Raw genomic sequence first — 16,660 nt, 5'->3', positions numbered from 1 at the left:
CAAGGAACAGGAAGGCTCTCAAGACTCAGCGTAAAGAAATAGTCATTAGTATGTACAAGATTCATCCCAAATCGTGTCTGCCGCACGCCATAACGCAATTTAGTGTGCCGCTTGGCTAGCATAATTAGTCATGGGCACTTATGCAATCCACAATGAAAGCTCGGCCTCTCGGCGTCCGAGGTGCGGGCGAGTCTGTCCGCTCACCCGCCGATAAGCTTCCATCCCGTCGATCAAATCGGCTTTTTCCGTGCCAGCGGCGAGGCCCGCCAGCCCAGCTTGCTTTCATATATAGAGTCTCCTCCTCTCCAATACCTTGAGTGGCTGCATCGCATAATCACACGAACAAGCACAATGGCACCCACTGTCCACCCACTGACCCCGCCTCCCGGCTCCGACATCGACTTCGGAGCGGTCGTCGACAACGTCGACCTGGAGAACCTGACCGGTACAGTACAGCACACTCTCCCAACAGCAACCCCCCAACCGTAACTAAAACCCACCTCCTCCAGACGACGACTTCAGCACCATCCACGACGCGCTCTACAAGCACCTAGTCGTGGTGGTGAAGAACCAGCAGCACCTGACGCCGCGGGCGCAGTACGAGCTGACGCAGCGCTTCGACCCGGCGGCCTCCTCGTACGGACACGGCAAGACAATCGACGCGAAACGCAGCATCCTGCACCCGGACCTCAAGACGGTGCCGCACCAGCCGCAGGTGCAGGTGATCGGCCACGGCCACGTCGCCAGCTACGAGGGCCTGACCGACATCCAGCTGCGGCACCCGCACCACCGCACCTTCCACCGCGACCCGATCCCGGACGCCGAGGACCACGACTTCACCCGCTTCTACCGGTGGCACATCGACGCCGCGCTCTACGGGCTGCACCCGCCGCGCGTCACCACCCTGCTGGCCGTGCGCGTGCCGCGCGGGCGCCGCCAGACCCTCCGCTACGACGACGGCTCCCACGAGACCCTCGACGTGCCGCTGGGCACCACCGCCTTCGTCAGCGGCGAGCGCATGTACTCCCGGCTCTCCGCCGCGGACAAGGAGTTTGTCCGCACCAGTCGCGTCGAATACGCTCCCCATCCGTACGTTGTCCTGCCGGTTGCCCCCAACCCCAACCGAAACACACCATTCAACCAGTTCTTTCAACTGACCTTGACATATGCAACCAGCTACATCTGGATGTCCCCCGCCCGCGCCCTCCCCACCGGCCTAGGCCTGTACTCGGAAGACCGCGAGCTCGCCCCCGCCGACCTCCCGCCCATCGACCCGGCCAAGATCCAGATCCTCCCCATGCTGTGGAAGAACCCGGTCACCGGCCACCCGGCCCTGCAGATCCACCCCTCCGCCGTGCGCAAGATCCACCGGAAGGACGGCTCCGTCATCGACGATCTCCGCCAGGTCCGCGACATCGTGTACAGGCTGCAGCGCCCGGCCATCAGCCCGCAGTACGTGTATCCGCACGACTGGGAGGAGGGGGATCTGGTGCTGTTCCACAACCGCGGCGTGCTGCATTCGGTGGTCGGCGCGTTCGGGGAGGGAGAGGTGCGGTTGTTCCGGCAGTGTAATTTGGCGGCGGGGGAGGCTCCGGTCGGGATGGAGTAGGGAAGGGGGTTGTGGACGATACAGATAGATATAGATGTACGGTTCTGGGTATTAATGATTGATGACTTTTTTTTATATGCGGTTGCTAGAAGGAGAGGTCGGGGTGCTGCAGTGGCGAGTTACGGAGTAGATGTATGGGAATGGCATCTCACAGGAGCAGAGGCTCTGAAGTGATTGTTTTGCGAAGAAGGATGAATTATCAGGGAGTATTTGATGTGTACTGTAGCGATGAGATACAATGAGCGGGCGGAAACCCGCGTTCCGCATGACGCAATAAAAAATTGCAAAAAAGGTCGTGCCCGGGATCGAACCGGGATTACAGGAATCAGAATCCTGGGTGCTAACCATTACACTACACAACCTGTTGTTTTTGTTGGAGTGGCAATAAGCTTATGGACCTGATAGCATGAGCATGGTTCTATGATGAATGATGTAAACCACAGTTCCTCACACAACATCATTATCCTCGATCAGTAGAGAAGAGGTTTTGCCCGTTTAGTGTCATTCAGAATACTAGTAGTATTGAACAGCAGATAGCACGGCAGCCCTAGGCATAGTCAGTTCAGCAGTGCTAAAGCCACTAGACCGAGGTTTCATCCTGCCTCCAGCGGGCAACATATTTTATTCGGCGGGGACTCCGCGCTCTATTCGGTGCATGACATTTGGAATTTACAGCACGGCCGTACGTTCATGTGATATTATATCGAGAGGTACAAATTATCCAAGCCACTCAACCAGGAAACCACCATGATGTTTTGCTGGTTGACACCTACCTTGTCTTCACCACTACTGCTAAACCCATCACTCCCCCCCCCACCCAGTGATCTCGTACCCACCCAACGAGATCTTTCCTCCCAGTTATACCGAAACCAGTATCTTCAGGATTCTTGTTCTTACCTAGGTCAGCAATCACTGTCTATAGTGATAGCTGACCGTACATAGAAAAAGTATCTATTATACTGTAACGATAGCCTATTCTATAGAGGAAATCGGGGGTTCGAGTGATCTCAGCAAATAGTATATTGTAGTCGTATAGCAAAAACGCCGAGGGTCAAATCTTGTTTGCCCTGTCGGAGCCTCAACAAGTGAAGTACTAAGAGCGAAGCTTGTTCTGTTGACGCATTGCGATACGTACCTTCTATTTTTGTTTTTCACCACTCGTCAGCCACTCAACCATGCAACGCTACCTCGTGCGCATTCGTAACCAGCCTCACCCGGAGCTTTTCGGCAGCGTGGTCGAGAGCGCTCGTCGTCCATGCCGTCGGACGATCCAACTGCCGGGGATGGTCCACATCCGCGTTTACATCGCCATTCTCATTCTCGCTCTCGTTCTCGTGCGCCCCCGTCCCCCGATATAAGAACAGCAGAGGCAACGGGTTCGTCCCCCACGTATGCAGATGCAGCCGCCGCGTCTGGACCGCAGTCCCGAGCCACACCGCACAGCTCAGCACCCACACCACCGCCGGAAGCGCGAGCCACTCCCAGTGCACCGCGACAAACGAGACCATTACCATTGTGTGGCCGGTCGTTTGACTGCCGGTCCGGCTGCTGCTGCTGCTGGTGAACACCGCGTCCCGGATGGTCTTGGACATGGCGGCAGCGACGTTGGTCACGGCGCAGCTGAGCTGGTCGGTGCACTGGTTGCGGGCGTTATAGCTCCTGATCGTCGGGGAGGTGGCGGTGGTGCTGAAATTGCCGTAGAAGATTGCCTCGATCGTATCGGTGACTGCGTAGGAGGCGGCGGAACCAGCGGCGAAACCGAAGGTCCCTGATGAGGCGTAGACAAATCCGGTGAATAGTGTTGAGACGAAGAACGTGAGAGAGGACCAGGCTTCGTAGCCCATTCCGAAGGTCGTGTTCCCGGTCGGCGGGATCAGTGCGAACTCAAAGATGCTGGAGTCGTTGGGGTAGTAATAGGGGGACCACTCGGTCAGAACGGTTTCCATGTAGGTGCCGGAGGAGACGGCGGCGCGGACGCTTCGGACGATCGGCTCGAGCGCACACTCCGTGGCGAGGAACCTGGTGCTGTTGTTGATGCTGGCTGCGATCTCCCAGGTGGCTTCGGAGTTGTTGTTGGATCCGGCAGCGAGCACGTATTGAATTACCGGGAAGGTGCTGTTCGTGTACACCAGGGCCTCGGTGCTGGCGACGGCGGCCATCGCCATGGGCTGCGAGGTAGATCCGCCTTCGCGGTACCAGGCGGTGGGTCCATCGTCCCCAAGGCGCACCGTGCAGTTCTGGATGTCCGAGGTGGTGGTCGTGCATGTGCGATTGATATGCGGCGTGACGTCGGAGCAGAGGGCCCGCATAGCCAAGGTGGATATTGGATCCCAGGTGCAGTTCCCCGTTGGACAGGTATATTGGGGAGTGGTCCAGGGGGCGGTGGGATCAAGATTGAAGAGGGCACTGTAGACGTTGGCTTTAAGGATGGGATTCACGTAATGAACTTGTTAATCGTCTTGGTTAGAATGGAGGTGAAGCATGGAACTTTACTCATAGGAATCATTGAGCTTACAATCTGCTCCAATGATTGGACCAGCAACGTTATATAGGGATGTGGCGCCGAGGAGAGAGACCTGGGAGGGCGATTCGATGGCGCTCGACACATAGTGAAGGAGGTTCTGAACGAACGGATCGAATCCGATCGCGAGTATCGCAGTGAGGCTACCAAGCACGGCAAAGTGACTGATTGCGGGTCAGCAAGAGAGCACTTTCTTTCTTTTCCCAAGGCTCAGACCCACCGGCCTTTGAGGACACCGGCCTTTGAGGAGCCACAGTAGCTCTAAGCTTCCAATCAGCCCCCCACGACTGGCCGAGTCAAACGGCTTGAGATCGGACAGCCGCTTCTTCTGGCGCGCGAACCATACCCACTTCAACTGCCCCGGGGAGTTGGTGAGGGCAAACATAAGACCCGCACTGGCGATGGTACTCAGCCACGAAATCACCGAGTTGAGAGAGACGCGGGGCCAGTCCGGTTGCTGCTGACCATCGAAGTGGCTTAGAATCGCGGCAATCGCGACAATGGTTCCGGCTGAGACGACCAGAGCCACGGCCTCCAGTATCCAGTCGTCTATGCTTGTGAGTTTTACAGTTTTGCCGGCGTTGTTCTGCGAAGCAGATAGGGAGGGTGTCGTTCTGTTGATGGAATCTGGAGATTGGGAGAGAGGGATTTCGTGGGGGAGGGGCGCCATTGAACTGCCCTTTGTGGGAGCAGAGAGAAGATTCAGCTGGACATCATCAGTCTCTTCTCTGGGATCTGAAGCAGGGATATCGGTTGCCATCGAAGCGGGAGTCGGATGCTTGGGCATTTGCAGGAGTCTGCGATGGAGTGCAGCCTCTTTATACAACGGATGGATTAGTGAGAGTGATGAGAACGATGAGAACCAGCTCAGCTTAGGGACCCACATTTCAGCCCCCAAGTATACCCAAGTCATGCACCTACTCAATGCACCAATTATCTGTCTGAAGACTATGCTCGATTTGCCATGAAGGTGTCATGTTCAAGGTTATGCGGTTCATCGTCTACTGCCGATTCATGCTCGAACGCGGATGCTTGTCGTGTCGTGGTAAATCAACAAGCTGGCACTGCACTGAAAAGCCCTTCGTGTATTTGAAACGGCGATAGTAGGGGGTGGGCGACACGAGAAGCTTAGCTGAGCAGGCTGAACACTCCGGCATGCTCACTGCTCGGATTGCTTCGGGCTCCATGCAATGCGCCACGCGGGATTCAAGTTGAGGGTCTGTGCTATCGCTATTGCTTGTAAGATAAGATCTGAACAAGGAAAGTAGATACTTCCACAAAAGGTTTAGCTAATTTAGATGAGGCTCAGACGAAAGTGAGAAGCGTGGAAACTTGTAACCTTGAAAGGGCCCGTATTGGCAATACCTCAGTACGTGCAGTATTCAATAAAATGCACCAGGAATATGGATGTCATGCTGGATGATTACGGCGGGTTCTGTCTTGCAATATGTTCATTTTTCTTCTGCTTTGTCTTCTTTACTTTTATCTTCTTTTCTTTCTTTCTTTTCTTTTTGTGTTCTTCGTTTTGGCTTACCTGGGCTAAAGCTTACTATCCCTGTCGACTAGTAGAAAACACTGGCGGAAGGGTATATCTGTACGTGCATGAGCCGAACATGCGGATCAAATGAGATGAATAGTTTGAACCACAATTAGGAGTAAAACTTAAACAGTACAACAAGCCAACAATCGGCTATCAGCAATCTATAGACCCATCTCCGTAAACATCACCCCCCTCTGCCGCTCCATCAGATCCACCAACGTGGCCGCTACCAGCCCATCCATGCCACATTCCTTGGCTCGCCGCACCCACTCTCCCACCTCCACCTCCTCGAACACACACCCAGCCTCCTCCTCTAACTCCCCCTTTAATTCTCTGGGAGACAGCTTCCGCTCGTTACAATGATGCACATACTTCACCCCTTCACCCCTATCCTTGTCCTCCAAAGCGGAAGCAAGTATCCCCGAAGCAACAGCATCCACCCCCACAAAGTCAAACCGCCAATTCACCCCCTCCGTCGTCGGGAAGCATCGCATTCTTCGGGCATACTGCACCATGTTGTGCATGATATCCATGGCTGGAGGTTCATTCTCCGACGTACCGGGCGTACCAGGTTGTCGGGCGACGATGCTCGCGGGCCGATGCACCACCACCGGCAAGTGCACCCCACGCAAGTGCAAAGCCTCAGCGGCGTTCTCGATGAGACGTTCGCTGGCCCATTTGCTCGCAATATACCCCTGTTCTCCCGGAGGCGGATAGTTGCGTACCGAAACAGGGGTCCAGGTTGGCTGGCCAGTCAGGTTGACCACGCCGCCTGTCGAGACGAAGTGGAATGGGATGCCCCGTTCGATCGACAGCTGGAGTAGGAAGCAAGTGGAGTGGAAGTTGGGTGCCCGCAGAGTGGAATACGACTTCAAGAAGGAGACGGAGGCGCCATTGTGAATGACCAACCCTATTCTGTTCGAGAGACTGGAGATGGTCTCCTCATCCAAGGACAGAGTGGGATGGGAAAGGTCACCGTGATAGAGCGTAAGCTTTGCAGCATGATCGGGATTACTTGTCAGAGAGCCCCGGGTCACGCTGCTGTTGCGGATGGCCAGGCAATGAACATGTGCGATCCTCGGATGGGCGAGGAGCTGCTGCAGCAAGGTTTGACCGAGGAAACCCGTTGCTCCAGTCAAAATAACCTCGACTTCCGAACTAGGACTGCACCTGGAAGATGTCTGGATAGCACTGAGCAAGGAAGGCGTCAGCTGGGTCTCACTCTCCCAATCAACCTCAGTGGTTTCCTTGGTGGCTTTCTGAGGCTGCAGAAGACGGGCCATTGCCGACAGCCCGGGAGTCGAAAACAGCTCCGTCAATGCCACACTCTTCCCCGTCAACTCCTCAATCACCTTCTGCAACCGTACCAGAAGCAGCGAATTCCCTCCAACATCAAAGAAATTGGACTCGGCTGACAAGACTGCCTCGCCAGGAAGAACCTCGCGCCACGCCTTAGCCATGACCTCCTCCTCCACACCTAGCGGAGCAGGGTGATTGTTCGTTTCGATAGCAATCGGCGTCCCGGACAACTTGCTCAAAGCCTGCCGATCTAGCTTCCCTGACGTGTTGTGAGGCAACCTGCCTACGGCCACGAATGACGAAGGCCGCATGTACCGGGGAAGAGGGAGCGATCGAGCCAGACTCGCTACCAGCGACGAAAGTGAGTCAACTTGCACATCAGGACGCACCACGACGTATGCTGCCAGCACCGCATCCGCATTGTCGCCCTTGACGCAGACCCCTGCCGACAGGACCCTCCCCTCAGACGTGGCCACAATAGCCGTCTCAATCTCATCCAGCTCCACTCGCTGTCCCCTGATCTTCACCTGCGCGGACCCCTCCATTCGGCCCAGAAACGCCAGTGACCCATCAGACAGCAAATAGCCTCGATCGCCCGTCCGATACAGCCTGTCCCAGCCACGCCGCACGTCATCCTCACTAGCATAGATGTTTTTGACGAATTTGCTAGCCGTGAGGCGGGCATTGTTCAGGTACCCTTGTGCCACCCCCCCTCCACCAATACAGATCTCCCCGGGCACACCTGCAGGTACCGGTCGGCGCTGTTCATCAAGAATGAAAACGGAGTAGTTCGTCAACGGACGACCACACGGGATCAACTCTGTGCTACTATTTAACCCATCCGCCCCGACAATCATCTGCATGCTCGACGACACAGTGATCTCGGTCGGACCGTATCGGTTCCACACTCTGAGTGCGGGTAGCTCCAATCCCTGGAAAAGAGGAATCAAACTAGACAGAAACTTCTCTCCGCCACAGAACGCGTTGCGGTAGGCGATGCATTGCTTCAGATGCTCTGCACCATACACCACGAGATTGTGGTACTCGGACGAGGTCATTTGCGTGTAGGTAATCTGCTCCCGGGCCATCAAACTGGCTAGCTGCACCGGATCGCGTCTCACCTCCGGAGGAGCCATCACCAACGTCCCCTGCCCAGCTAGCGCAGCATAGACGCAGTCGATCGAGGCATCGAACGCAACACCACTCTGGTGAAGCACTGTCTCCTTCCCCAGAGTTGCAGTTCGTCGCATCGACATTATCTGACATGTCAAGTTGCCATGGCTGACAATGACTCCCTTGGGCTTTCCGGTGGATCCGCTGGTATACAATATATACGCGGTGTCGTTGACACTGGCTTTGACCGGAAAGGCCTTGTCCATCCCGGACTGCGGTGTGGGAACAGTTATAGCGCCACCTGCCAAGGCCACCGCGAGATTCTTGGTATCCGCGTGGTAGAGGATGGCTCGCGGCTTGCAGTCTTCCACAATAGTTCGCAGTCGCTCTTCCGGATGCTCAATGTCGACCGGCACGTAGGTGCAGCCAGCATAATGAATGCCCACAATCGAGACAACGGTGTCCAGGCTCGGCTTGCAGGCGACAACAACCGCGGTCGACCCCTCAAGCTCCTGTAGCTGTCTTGCCAGCTCCTGAGCACGACCCTGCAGTTCGCCATAGGAAAGGAACTGACCATCTGCTTGCTTGACAGCCACATCCCCAGGGTGAGCCTTGCAGTGCCGATCGAACAAATGCACCACTGTCAGCAAGTGCTCGTCTGTAAAGACGCGCTCACCACGGCTTAGCTCGAGTGCATGTGTGATACTCTTCTCCTCGAAAATCGCGAGATTAGCAACCGGCATACTGGGCCGCAGCGTGACCTCCTCCAGAATCGTCACGAGCGAGGACAAGATAAACTCCAGACTCTCCTTTCCATACAGATACTCTTGTCCCCTAACAGCCACCTGACAATTCCCATCCACGAATTCCTCCACTTCTATCACCAGATCTAGCCCTGTTCTGGCATCATTCATACGCAAGCTCTGCGCCCTGCAGTGTCCCAGTGTCGCCTCCTCTGTCGACCCCATCTTATAGTTCAGCAGGATCTGAAACAACGGATTTTCCGAGGGTGACCGCTGCACGGCCAGTTCATCCAAGAGCACCTGATATGGCACGGCGGCATGCGTCAACGCCGTGCGGACCTGCCTCGTGGTGGTGGACAACAGATCACGGAACGACTGACCAGGGCGAGCGGCCCGGAATTGCAGCGGCAGCATGTTGACAAACATCCCTACGACCTGCAGAGCTTCCTTGTCCGCCCGTCCGGCGTCGGAGATACCGAGGCAGATGTCACGTTGTGCGTGGCCCAGGAGGCGGAAGACCAGCTCCCGGAGAGCAGTGAGGTATAGAAAGAATGTGGTCGTTCCTCCGACCTTGTGTGCGGTTTCCTTAATCTTCGACGCGAGGGAGATCCCGATGGTTCTCTCCACACTGTGCACGCGGTAGCTGTTCAGTGGTTTGCGGGCTGAGACGCGGGAGAAGGCGAAGAGAGGGATCGGTGGGGGCAGATTGGCGAGCTTGCTCTTCCAAAAGTCCAAACTCTCGCGGTAGGTGTCGTTTGCCAGAGACTGACGTTGCAGAAGTGTGTAGTCCCGGTATCGTGGAGCGGGCGGTAAGATTTGTCCGGTGGAGTAAATCAACTGTAGGTCTTTGATGAAGATTTGCGCGCTGAAGCCATCGAGTGCGATATGATGAAAGCCAAGGACCAGGAAGTGCGTGGTTGGAGTGAGGGTCAGGATAGCCACTTTCATTGTTTTGCCACGAGGGAGATCATACACATGATCTCTGACTGATGCGTAGACTTCGTCGACGATCTGGGAACTTTCTATGGTATGGATGCTGATCTCGATCTGTGTTTCGGGCAGAATGCCCTGGAATAAGTGGGGCTCTCCGTCTCTCGAGTCGAGGAAGAACGCTGTCCGTAAGGATTCGTGTCGATTGGACATGGCTCGGAAGGCAGTTGCAAGCTCGACGGGCTGCAGTGGCCCTTGCACGGCGTAGGCCATGGTGACATTGAACGTTGTGGGATCGGTCAGGTACTCGTGCAGAAACCAGATTCTCTCCTGGGCGAACGAAGCTCGCTCTACGGCCTCGAACTGTGGTTGTAGATCTGGTATACCATCTTCTGATGGCACAGCCTCCAGATTGGGCGACAGGCTTCCTGGTGTCGAAGCATATGTAGAGTGATATGCACTGGATGACTGACCGTCATCCTCCAGGGCGGTGCTGCAGATGCCCTCGTGCAGGCTTTTTGTGAGCTGCTGTAATGCCCGGGCTGATACAAGGTTGGCAGAGCTTTGTAGCTGCTTGTGACCAACATCCGTGATGCGGACGTGGGGTGTGAGGTTGGTGGGCTGGTCCCGACTCCCCAGCATCTGCCAGAGTTCAGGGGTGGATGAAGCGCCCTCTGTCACGACCACAGACTCAGGAACAGCCATATCGTTGTTGGCAGTCATGATCATGACGGGATCTCTAGAAAGAAGGCTAGAGTACCGAGCGTGTTGAATGTTGCACGGTATCTGTATTGTGTAGGAGCCGAATGTCAGATAAGAGGTATTAGAATATACTTTGTATACTAACTGCTGGTTAAGCAGGTTGCCACCGACCCATGTAGAGACTGGTCAGGGGCGCTGAAACAGCCCTTCTGTGAACAGGAACAGGCCTCGCCGAGTCACTGCCACTCGGCTAGTTACTCAAAAGGATCTCGGCGGCTTGTTGTCGCCACTGTCCGCAGAACATATGTAAAACACCATCCACAAGCAGACGCTGAGGATCATTCACTAGGGCCTTGGGGACGAAATGGTTCTGGAGACGAGGATAGTCATTGGTAAGTGGCGTTTCGCAGCAACGGTTTCACCCAGAGAGCACCAATACAAGTTATGGTGTGAGAGGGCGATGGAGCGCAAAGTCGCCGAATGTCACCGATCGGGTCACCCATGCGATTTGGAGGGTCATCAGGCTATTGAAGGATTTGATCCGCTCGATCGGAACGTGGTTGCATGGTAGTATGGACCAGGCTAGATCGGTTCTTCGATGAGCTCAGGCTGCAACCTGTTGGCCGAATCCTGACGCGCTGTATCTGACCAGTCAAGAATATCGCCATACAACGCCACCAACACTTAGTAGATCGTCTATCAAATGGCAGAACAATCAGCATTCGTGATCTAGTCCCAAAAATTTGGGTTGACATATCCAAGGCATCATCCCCGATGGAATACGTAGGTGGTGGCCTGGAAGGGCGGCGACGGGGAATCCGTCTGCTCAGCCGGAATCATATTGGCGAGCTGTATTAATTCCCACGTGGCTTGCATGTAACGGTAGAAAGAATCAGTATCTTGTGTGGAATAGCCATCTGAGCCACGAAATAAGCAGCGTGGGCTACGCGGATCTCTGATGGTTGACTTCACATTAGGTGGGAGAGATGCGAGAGTCAAATTCAAGATGGTTTACTCTCTCGAGGTGTTGATACGGGTAGTCTGTAACTACCAACTATGCAGTCCGATACGGTGGGCGGCGCCCAGTGTCCGTCCTGGAGTCCCAGCATGCCATCCATGATGCATGCTACACAACAATATTGAGATTGAGTCTCAGACCCAGTATTCTTTTCAAACAGCAGAAGCCACTAATTAAGCAATAACAGCTTCTACTCTTGTGTCTTCTATATAAGTTCTTGCCTAATAGATGTACTGCACAGATACCATAGACTACAACCGAATTCACCAATGCCCTTCTCCCGGGGAGGCAGGTCACTACGGTCGCTCGACTGCGCAGCACCAAGTCAACTACCAAGCCAACACTGGCAACCTTCTACGGTAGCATTTCAACCACTTGCTGACATGCTATTACGCTTACTCCATCGCCGAGGGCATCGTGGCCTGATCGATTGGCCAATACAAAGTCACCGAACGCGACCACCGGCGAGGATCCGCCAGAGATAATACATAGTCAGCCATAAAGACTCGGTCGAACACGAACGTGAGACTGAGTTGCAGTACTGGCACTGTAGCTGGTATTGCTCTAGGAAATTCTTCACCGAACTCAGTTGCAGACACACTCAATGTCTTCACTCTTGGTGGATCTTCCCGCCGTCATCGGCGTGGAAAATCCCAAGGATGTATTACTTCCGCTCCTTGTGGGAGCGGTCGTGATCGGGTTGACGATTCTAGTGCGCGAAAGAATGAGGGTCAGGGGATTGGTGAGTCTGCCTTTGTTACTGTCGCTTTCTCGGACACAGCAAGAATACGTACTGACTGATCAGCCTGGTCCACCCCATCATCTCCTCTTCGGCACTCTTCCCGCATTTATGCATGTGCAGAGCAAGGCCCCCAAGGATCTCCACCCCCAGGCCCAGATGACGATGCTGCAACGACTGTACAAACTGGGTGACATGTTCACCGTCGATACCTGGCCTCTGATGGACCAAATGTACCTGGTGGCCAACCCTAAACTTGCCCACCAGGTCTCTCAGGACAGCAGCCCGTTCCCCAAACACCCGATGATCACGCGCTTCCTCAAGCCGCTCACGGGCTACAACAGCGTGCTGGCCGCCAACGACGCTAAATGGAAGGAGTTGCGCAGTCTATTTGCCCCGGGCTTCTCCAACGCCCACCTGATGACCATGGTGCCGCTGATGGTCGAAAAAACCGAGGTCTTCTGCGACCTGCTGAGCGAATACGCCGCCAAGCACGAGCTCTTCTCCATGGAGCCGATGGCCGCCCGGCTGACCATCGATATCATCGGCATCGTCGTTCTGGGGGTCGACTTCCAGTCACTGACCCGTCGCGACGAGCTGGTCGAGGCCTTCCGCCACCTCCTGGACCTCCTCCCCAACGGCCAGACCCTCGACATCAACCCGGTGACCCACTACCTGCGCCGCAAGTACGCGAACACGATGGACAACTACATCCGACGCGTGCTGCGCGACCGAGCCGCCAACGGGGCGAACAAGAAGTTCCGCACGTTGATGGACATCGCCATCGAGCGGTACGAGCAGCTGCCGAACGGGTCGTTGTTCGACTGTGGCTTTGAGCAGCTTGCCGTGGATAAGTGGGTACAGGTGCCCCCTCTGAACGAGCGACTGACTGACTCCGTGTAGTCTCAAAACTTTTGTCTTTGCCGGTCACGACACGAGCAGTACCACCCTCAGCGTGAGTCCGCGGGGTCCGAAAATGATGGGTTGATGCTAATCCACCCCAGAACATCTACCACCTTCTGAGCAAGCACCCCGAGGCGCTCGCCAAGGTCATCGAAGAGCACGACCAAGTCCTGGGCAAAGACACGGCAGCGATCGGCCAGCTCATCCGCGACCAGCCCTCCATCATCAACAAACTCCCGTACACGACCGCCGTAATCCGCGAGACCCTCCGCCTGTACCCCGCGTCCGGCAGTCTCCGCATGGCGCCGAAAGAGTCAGTCCCCAGCCCGCGCCCCCTTTCCCACCTTATGTCTCCCTAAAGACATTCGGCAATGCTTACTGAAAGGACAGCACAACGTTCCACCCGGACAAAGCGCCCGCCGTGACCGTGCCCAAGGGCAGCCTGATCTGGGTGGGGATCCACACGATCCACCACGACGCCGAGTTCTTCCCCTGCCCGGACGAGTTCCACCCGGAGCGGTTCATGACGGCCAAGACGATCACGCTGGCCGACGGGCGCACCGAGGCCGTGACCGCGGGGTGGAACGGCCACGCGCCGCCCGCGGACGCCTACCGGCCGTTCGAGAAGGGGCCGCGCATGTGCATCGGCAGCGAGATGGCCATGATCGAGATCCGGGTCGTGCTGGCCATGACGCTGCGGCGGTTCCGGTTCGAGTCCGCCTACGCCGAGTACCGGCGGCGGCACCCGGACGAGGTCGAGGCCGCCGGCGGGCGCACCGAGGCGTTCGGCGACGAGGCGTACCAGGTTTTCTCGTCGACGGCCAAGCCCAAGTCAGGGGTGCCGATGTACGTGTATACGAAGGAATAGGATGTTCTGCAAGAGGGGGGTCATGTTGTTTACTTATGAATCTGAATTATGTTATGGTGGTACAGCCGAACTTGTACGGTGTGGTAGTTTAAATTGGAGGGCTTTGCTCTTGAGTCCCCATTTTTGCATACCAAGTATATTCTCGTTCCATTATTCGAGGTTGCATCTTTTGTTTTCACTCTTTATTAAAGTTTTTTTCCTTTTTATTTTCTTTTTCCTCTTTTCCCCCCTTTCTTTCTTTTTTTAGTACCTAATGAAGAACCGTCATATGGCATCTGAATGAGCATACGCATAGACAGACAAATGCCACAGCGCTAGCCTTACCCAAGGGTCACTACAAACCTACAAGCTGTACACACTCATTCCACAAGATATCTTCAACACAGCAAGATTGATTACAAATCAAGAGACTCTCCCTGCAAACCTTTGTCATGCCCCTAAACTAGAGGTTATACCCTCTTCAACGGCGCCAACCCAAACACATTCCTCTCAAAGTCCAACACGACATACAACCCCTTCAGAATCCCATCCCCCACCGAGATCACCGTCGCATCCCCGGTCTCCGTACGACTATGCTCCCACACGTGGGCATTGAGATAACACTCCCCAGTCTCATAGATCTTCTGCACGTACTCCTGGGCCCCGACCGAGTAATTCCCGCGGCGATCGAACTCATACACCAGCTCCGGACGCCCGTCCGTCGCGCAGTCAATAACATACCAATCCTGCGTGGCCATGCCCGTCGTGCTCGACGTCCACTGCGCCGCAATCGCCGCGCGCGTCGACGCATCCGCCTTCCGGCCGCCGGTCAGCCGCACCAGCTCCGCGTACTGGCGCGCCGTCACGGGGACGCCCAGCCCCTCGGAGCCGTCGTCCAGCACCGCGAGCGGGGTGATCAGTTCCGGTTCCCCCCCGGCCGTGGCCGTAGAGGTATACCGCGGGGACCCGCGCCGGAAGGTCCGGTCGCGGTGGTCCGCGGGCAGGAAGTCTTTGTTCAGGGCCGTCGCAGGGAACGGAACGGCGTAGTTGGTCGGCGACGACGACGACGACGACGACGACCACCTCTTCTCGCCATCGGGGCGGGGCTCGGTCTCGACGATCCACCCCCCGGTCCAGCGGGTGGCCCAGAAGTTCCAGATCGAGGGCTTGATGGGCAGGAACATCTCGTCGCCGAGCCACGGCGGCGTGACGATCGGGTACCAGATCACCTGGTCGGTATCATAAAGGGCAGGATCCGTGCCCCCGAAGACGAACTTGGCGTCGCCGCCGTGGCAGAATCTCTTGGACGAGAGCTTGGCGCAGCTGTTGAATCCGATCTGCGCGCCCGCGCGGCCCTGTTTCCAGGCTTGGTAGTGCGTCGGGTGGTAGGTCGCGTTCAGGCCGGGGATGACCGGCGCGAGGCCGAAGATGCCCCCGAACGGGACGGGGGGCACGTAGTGGCCTGCGAAGGGGAAGTCGGAGACCTGGATTGTGGTGGAGGGGGTGGTGCAGATGTGGGAGGTGTTGTTGTCCGGGTGGTTGATGCAGACTGTGTCGGTGGCGTAGTTGACGGTGAAGTCGGGCGAGTAGAGGCTCGTGTCCCACCGGAGGCGCGGGAGGGTGGTTTGGTTGCTGTAGCTTGTCGAGGCGCGCTCGTCGAAGTAGCTCTGGCCCGCGGCGACGCAGTGGGCTGGGTCGTAGCGCCCCTCGCAGCGGGCGCTGCGCGTGAACAGCGTCACCCAGGCCCAGTCGCTTAACACGGTCAGGCTCTGCGGCGGAGTGCCGACTGTTATGTTGAAGAGGTAGCCGAAGCCGTTCCAGTTAGCGGGCACGGAGGTCGATGGGAGAGGCTTGGAGCTTCCCAGCCAGCCGAGTTTGTTCACGATGGGTGACTCCCAGCTCACCAGATTGGTTACGCTGGCGGTTCCGGATAGGAAGATCGAAGCAAGAATGGAGACGAGCGCCCCGAACAGAAGAAGGATATACATGGCGCAGAGAGAGCTTTCGCACTCACGCAAACTCCCAAACCCTAAACCAAAATAGCGTCCAGCATTATCTGCATCTGTCCCAGATATGGTAACTATAAATTATCAGTATAGAGAGAGTGCTTCGGCGGTTTACTGATCTCAACCTCGAATCTCGATGCTGTCACGTGGGGGATTTGCCCTAGAAATGCGCCGAAGGCCCCACTCGTCGGCCCTGCCTCGATTCGTCAGATAAAGTCCCCGCAGCACCGAACCATCTGCCGGCGACGCGAAGTGGTAGATTGTAATCAGTCGATCTTAGTATCACAACTAGGCACTTCATTCTGAGGGTATTTCTCAGTCAGTTCATCCAGTTTCCTTGGCTTGAGCTTTACTCTCCTGCTGCGGAGTCTTAACCAAGGCTGACTCAGCCTGGGCATAGCACATGATTCATTAAATGTAGAGTTCGATTAGATGACCCGGACACTAAAAGGCGGCAGGCTGGACTTGACTGACTTTGGACTGAGATAGCAAACAGACACCTTGATCAGGCCACCGAATAAGAAAATGAGATCAACATGTCACCACCGACTCATCACCCGGTGGGAGTCTGTAGATGTACCTGCGAAACCAGTATCTCTACAGTTGAGCAAATATTACATCGTTCTGACCAGCCCTTGTGCCTGCTGCCGGTCACTGTGTGAAAGGTGGCGGGGAAAGGACATCCTGCTC

The 16,660-nt window shown here is 56.0% G+C and overlaps 5 protein-coding genes and 1 non-coding gene across 6 annotated transcripts; 2 read left to right on the top strand and 4 right to left on the bottom strand.

The window, feature by feature from the left end:
- The first annotated feature begins 327 nt into the window (after positions 1 to 327).
- On the top strand, positions 328 to 1,616 carry BO95DRAFT_396112 (TauD/TfdA family dioxygenase). The gene is made up of 3 exons (XM_025583738.1): positions 328 to 445; positions 510 to 1,089; positions 1,177 to 1,616. Exons 1-3 carry the CDS (start codon positions 352 to 354, stop codon positions 1,607 to 1,609), a joined length of 1,107 nt encoding a protein of 368 aa, XP_025439043.1. The 5' UTR covers positions 328 to 351; the 3' UTR covers positions 1,610 to 1,616.
- A 283-nt stretch (positions 1,617 to 1,899) lies between these two features.
- On the bottom strand, positions 1,900 to 1,971 carry BO95DRAFT_t247. Its single transcript has one exon. It is a non-coding gene; the product is annotated as a tRNA-Gln (tRNA).
- Positions 1,972 to 2,778: 807 nt separating this feature from the next.
- Positions 2,779 to 4,800, bottom strand: BO95DRAFT_504072 (DUF3176 domain-containing protein; the record flags this gene model as incomplete). Its single annotated transcript, XM_025591112.1, has 3 exons — positions 2,779 to 4,055; positions 4,125 to 4,294; positions 4,367 to 4,800. 3 exons carry the CDS (start codon positions 4,798 to 4,800, stop codon positions 2,779 to 2,781), a joined length of 1,881 nt encoding a protein of 626 aa, XP_025439042.1.
- A 1,031-nt stretch (positions 4,801 to 5,831) lies between these two features.
- BO95DRAFT_517076 (acetyl-CoA synthetase-like protein) lies at positions 5,832 to 10,543 on the bottom strand (the record flags this gene model as incomplete). Its single annotated transcript, XM_025591873.1, has 1 exon — positions 5,832 to 10,543. The coding sequence occupies exon 1, from the start codon at positions 10,482 to 10,484 to the stop codon at positions 5,832 to 5,834; it is 4,653 nt and encodes a 1,550-aa protein (XP_025439041.1). The 5' UTR covers positions 10,485 to 10,543.
- A 1,656-nt stretch (positions 10,544 to 12,199) lies between these two features.
- BO95DRAFT_370717 (cytochrome P450) lies at positions 12,200 to 13,985 on the top strand (the record flags this gene model as incomplete). The annotated part of the gene is made up of 4 exons (XM_025582928.1): positions 12,200 to 13,068; positions 13,118 to 13,169; positions 13,219 to 13,430; positions 13,508 to 13,985. The coding sequence occupies 4 exons, from the start codon at positions 12,200 to 12,202 to the stop codon at positions 13,983 to 13,985; spliced, it is 1,611 nt and encodes a 536-aa protein (XP_025439040.1).
- Positions 13,986 to 14,443: 458 nt separating this feature from the next.
- On the bottom strand, positions 14,444 to 15,805 carry BO95DRAFT_321781 (pepsin-like aspartic protease; the record flags this gene model as incomplete). Its single annotated transcript, XM_025581807.1, has 1 exon — positions 14,444 to 15,805. A coding segment is annotated over one exon (1,362 nt), but the record flags the coding sequence as incomplete, so codon positions are not given.
- Positions 15,806 to 16,660: the final 855 nt, after the last annotated feature.

Source organism: Aspergillus brunneoviolaceus, assembly GCF_003184695.1.
Source record: "Aspergillus brunneoviolaceus CBS 621.78 unplaced genomic scaffold BO95scaffold_64, whole genome shotgun sequence".
Taxonomy (NCBI): domain Eukaryota; kingdom Fungi; phylum Ascomycota; class Eurotiomycetes; order Eurotiales; family Aspergillaceae; genus Aspergillus; species Aspergillus brunneoviolaceus.
This window is presented reverse-complemented; position numbering and strand designations above follow the sequence as displayed.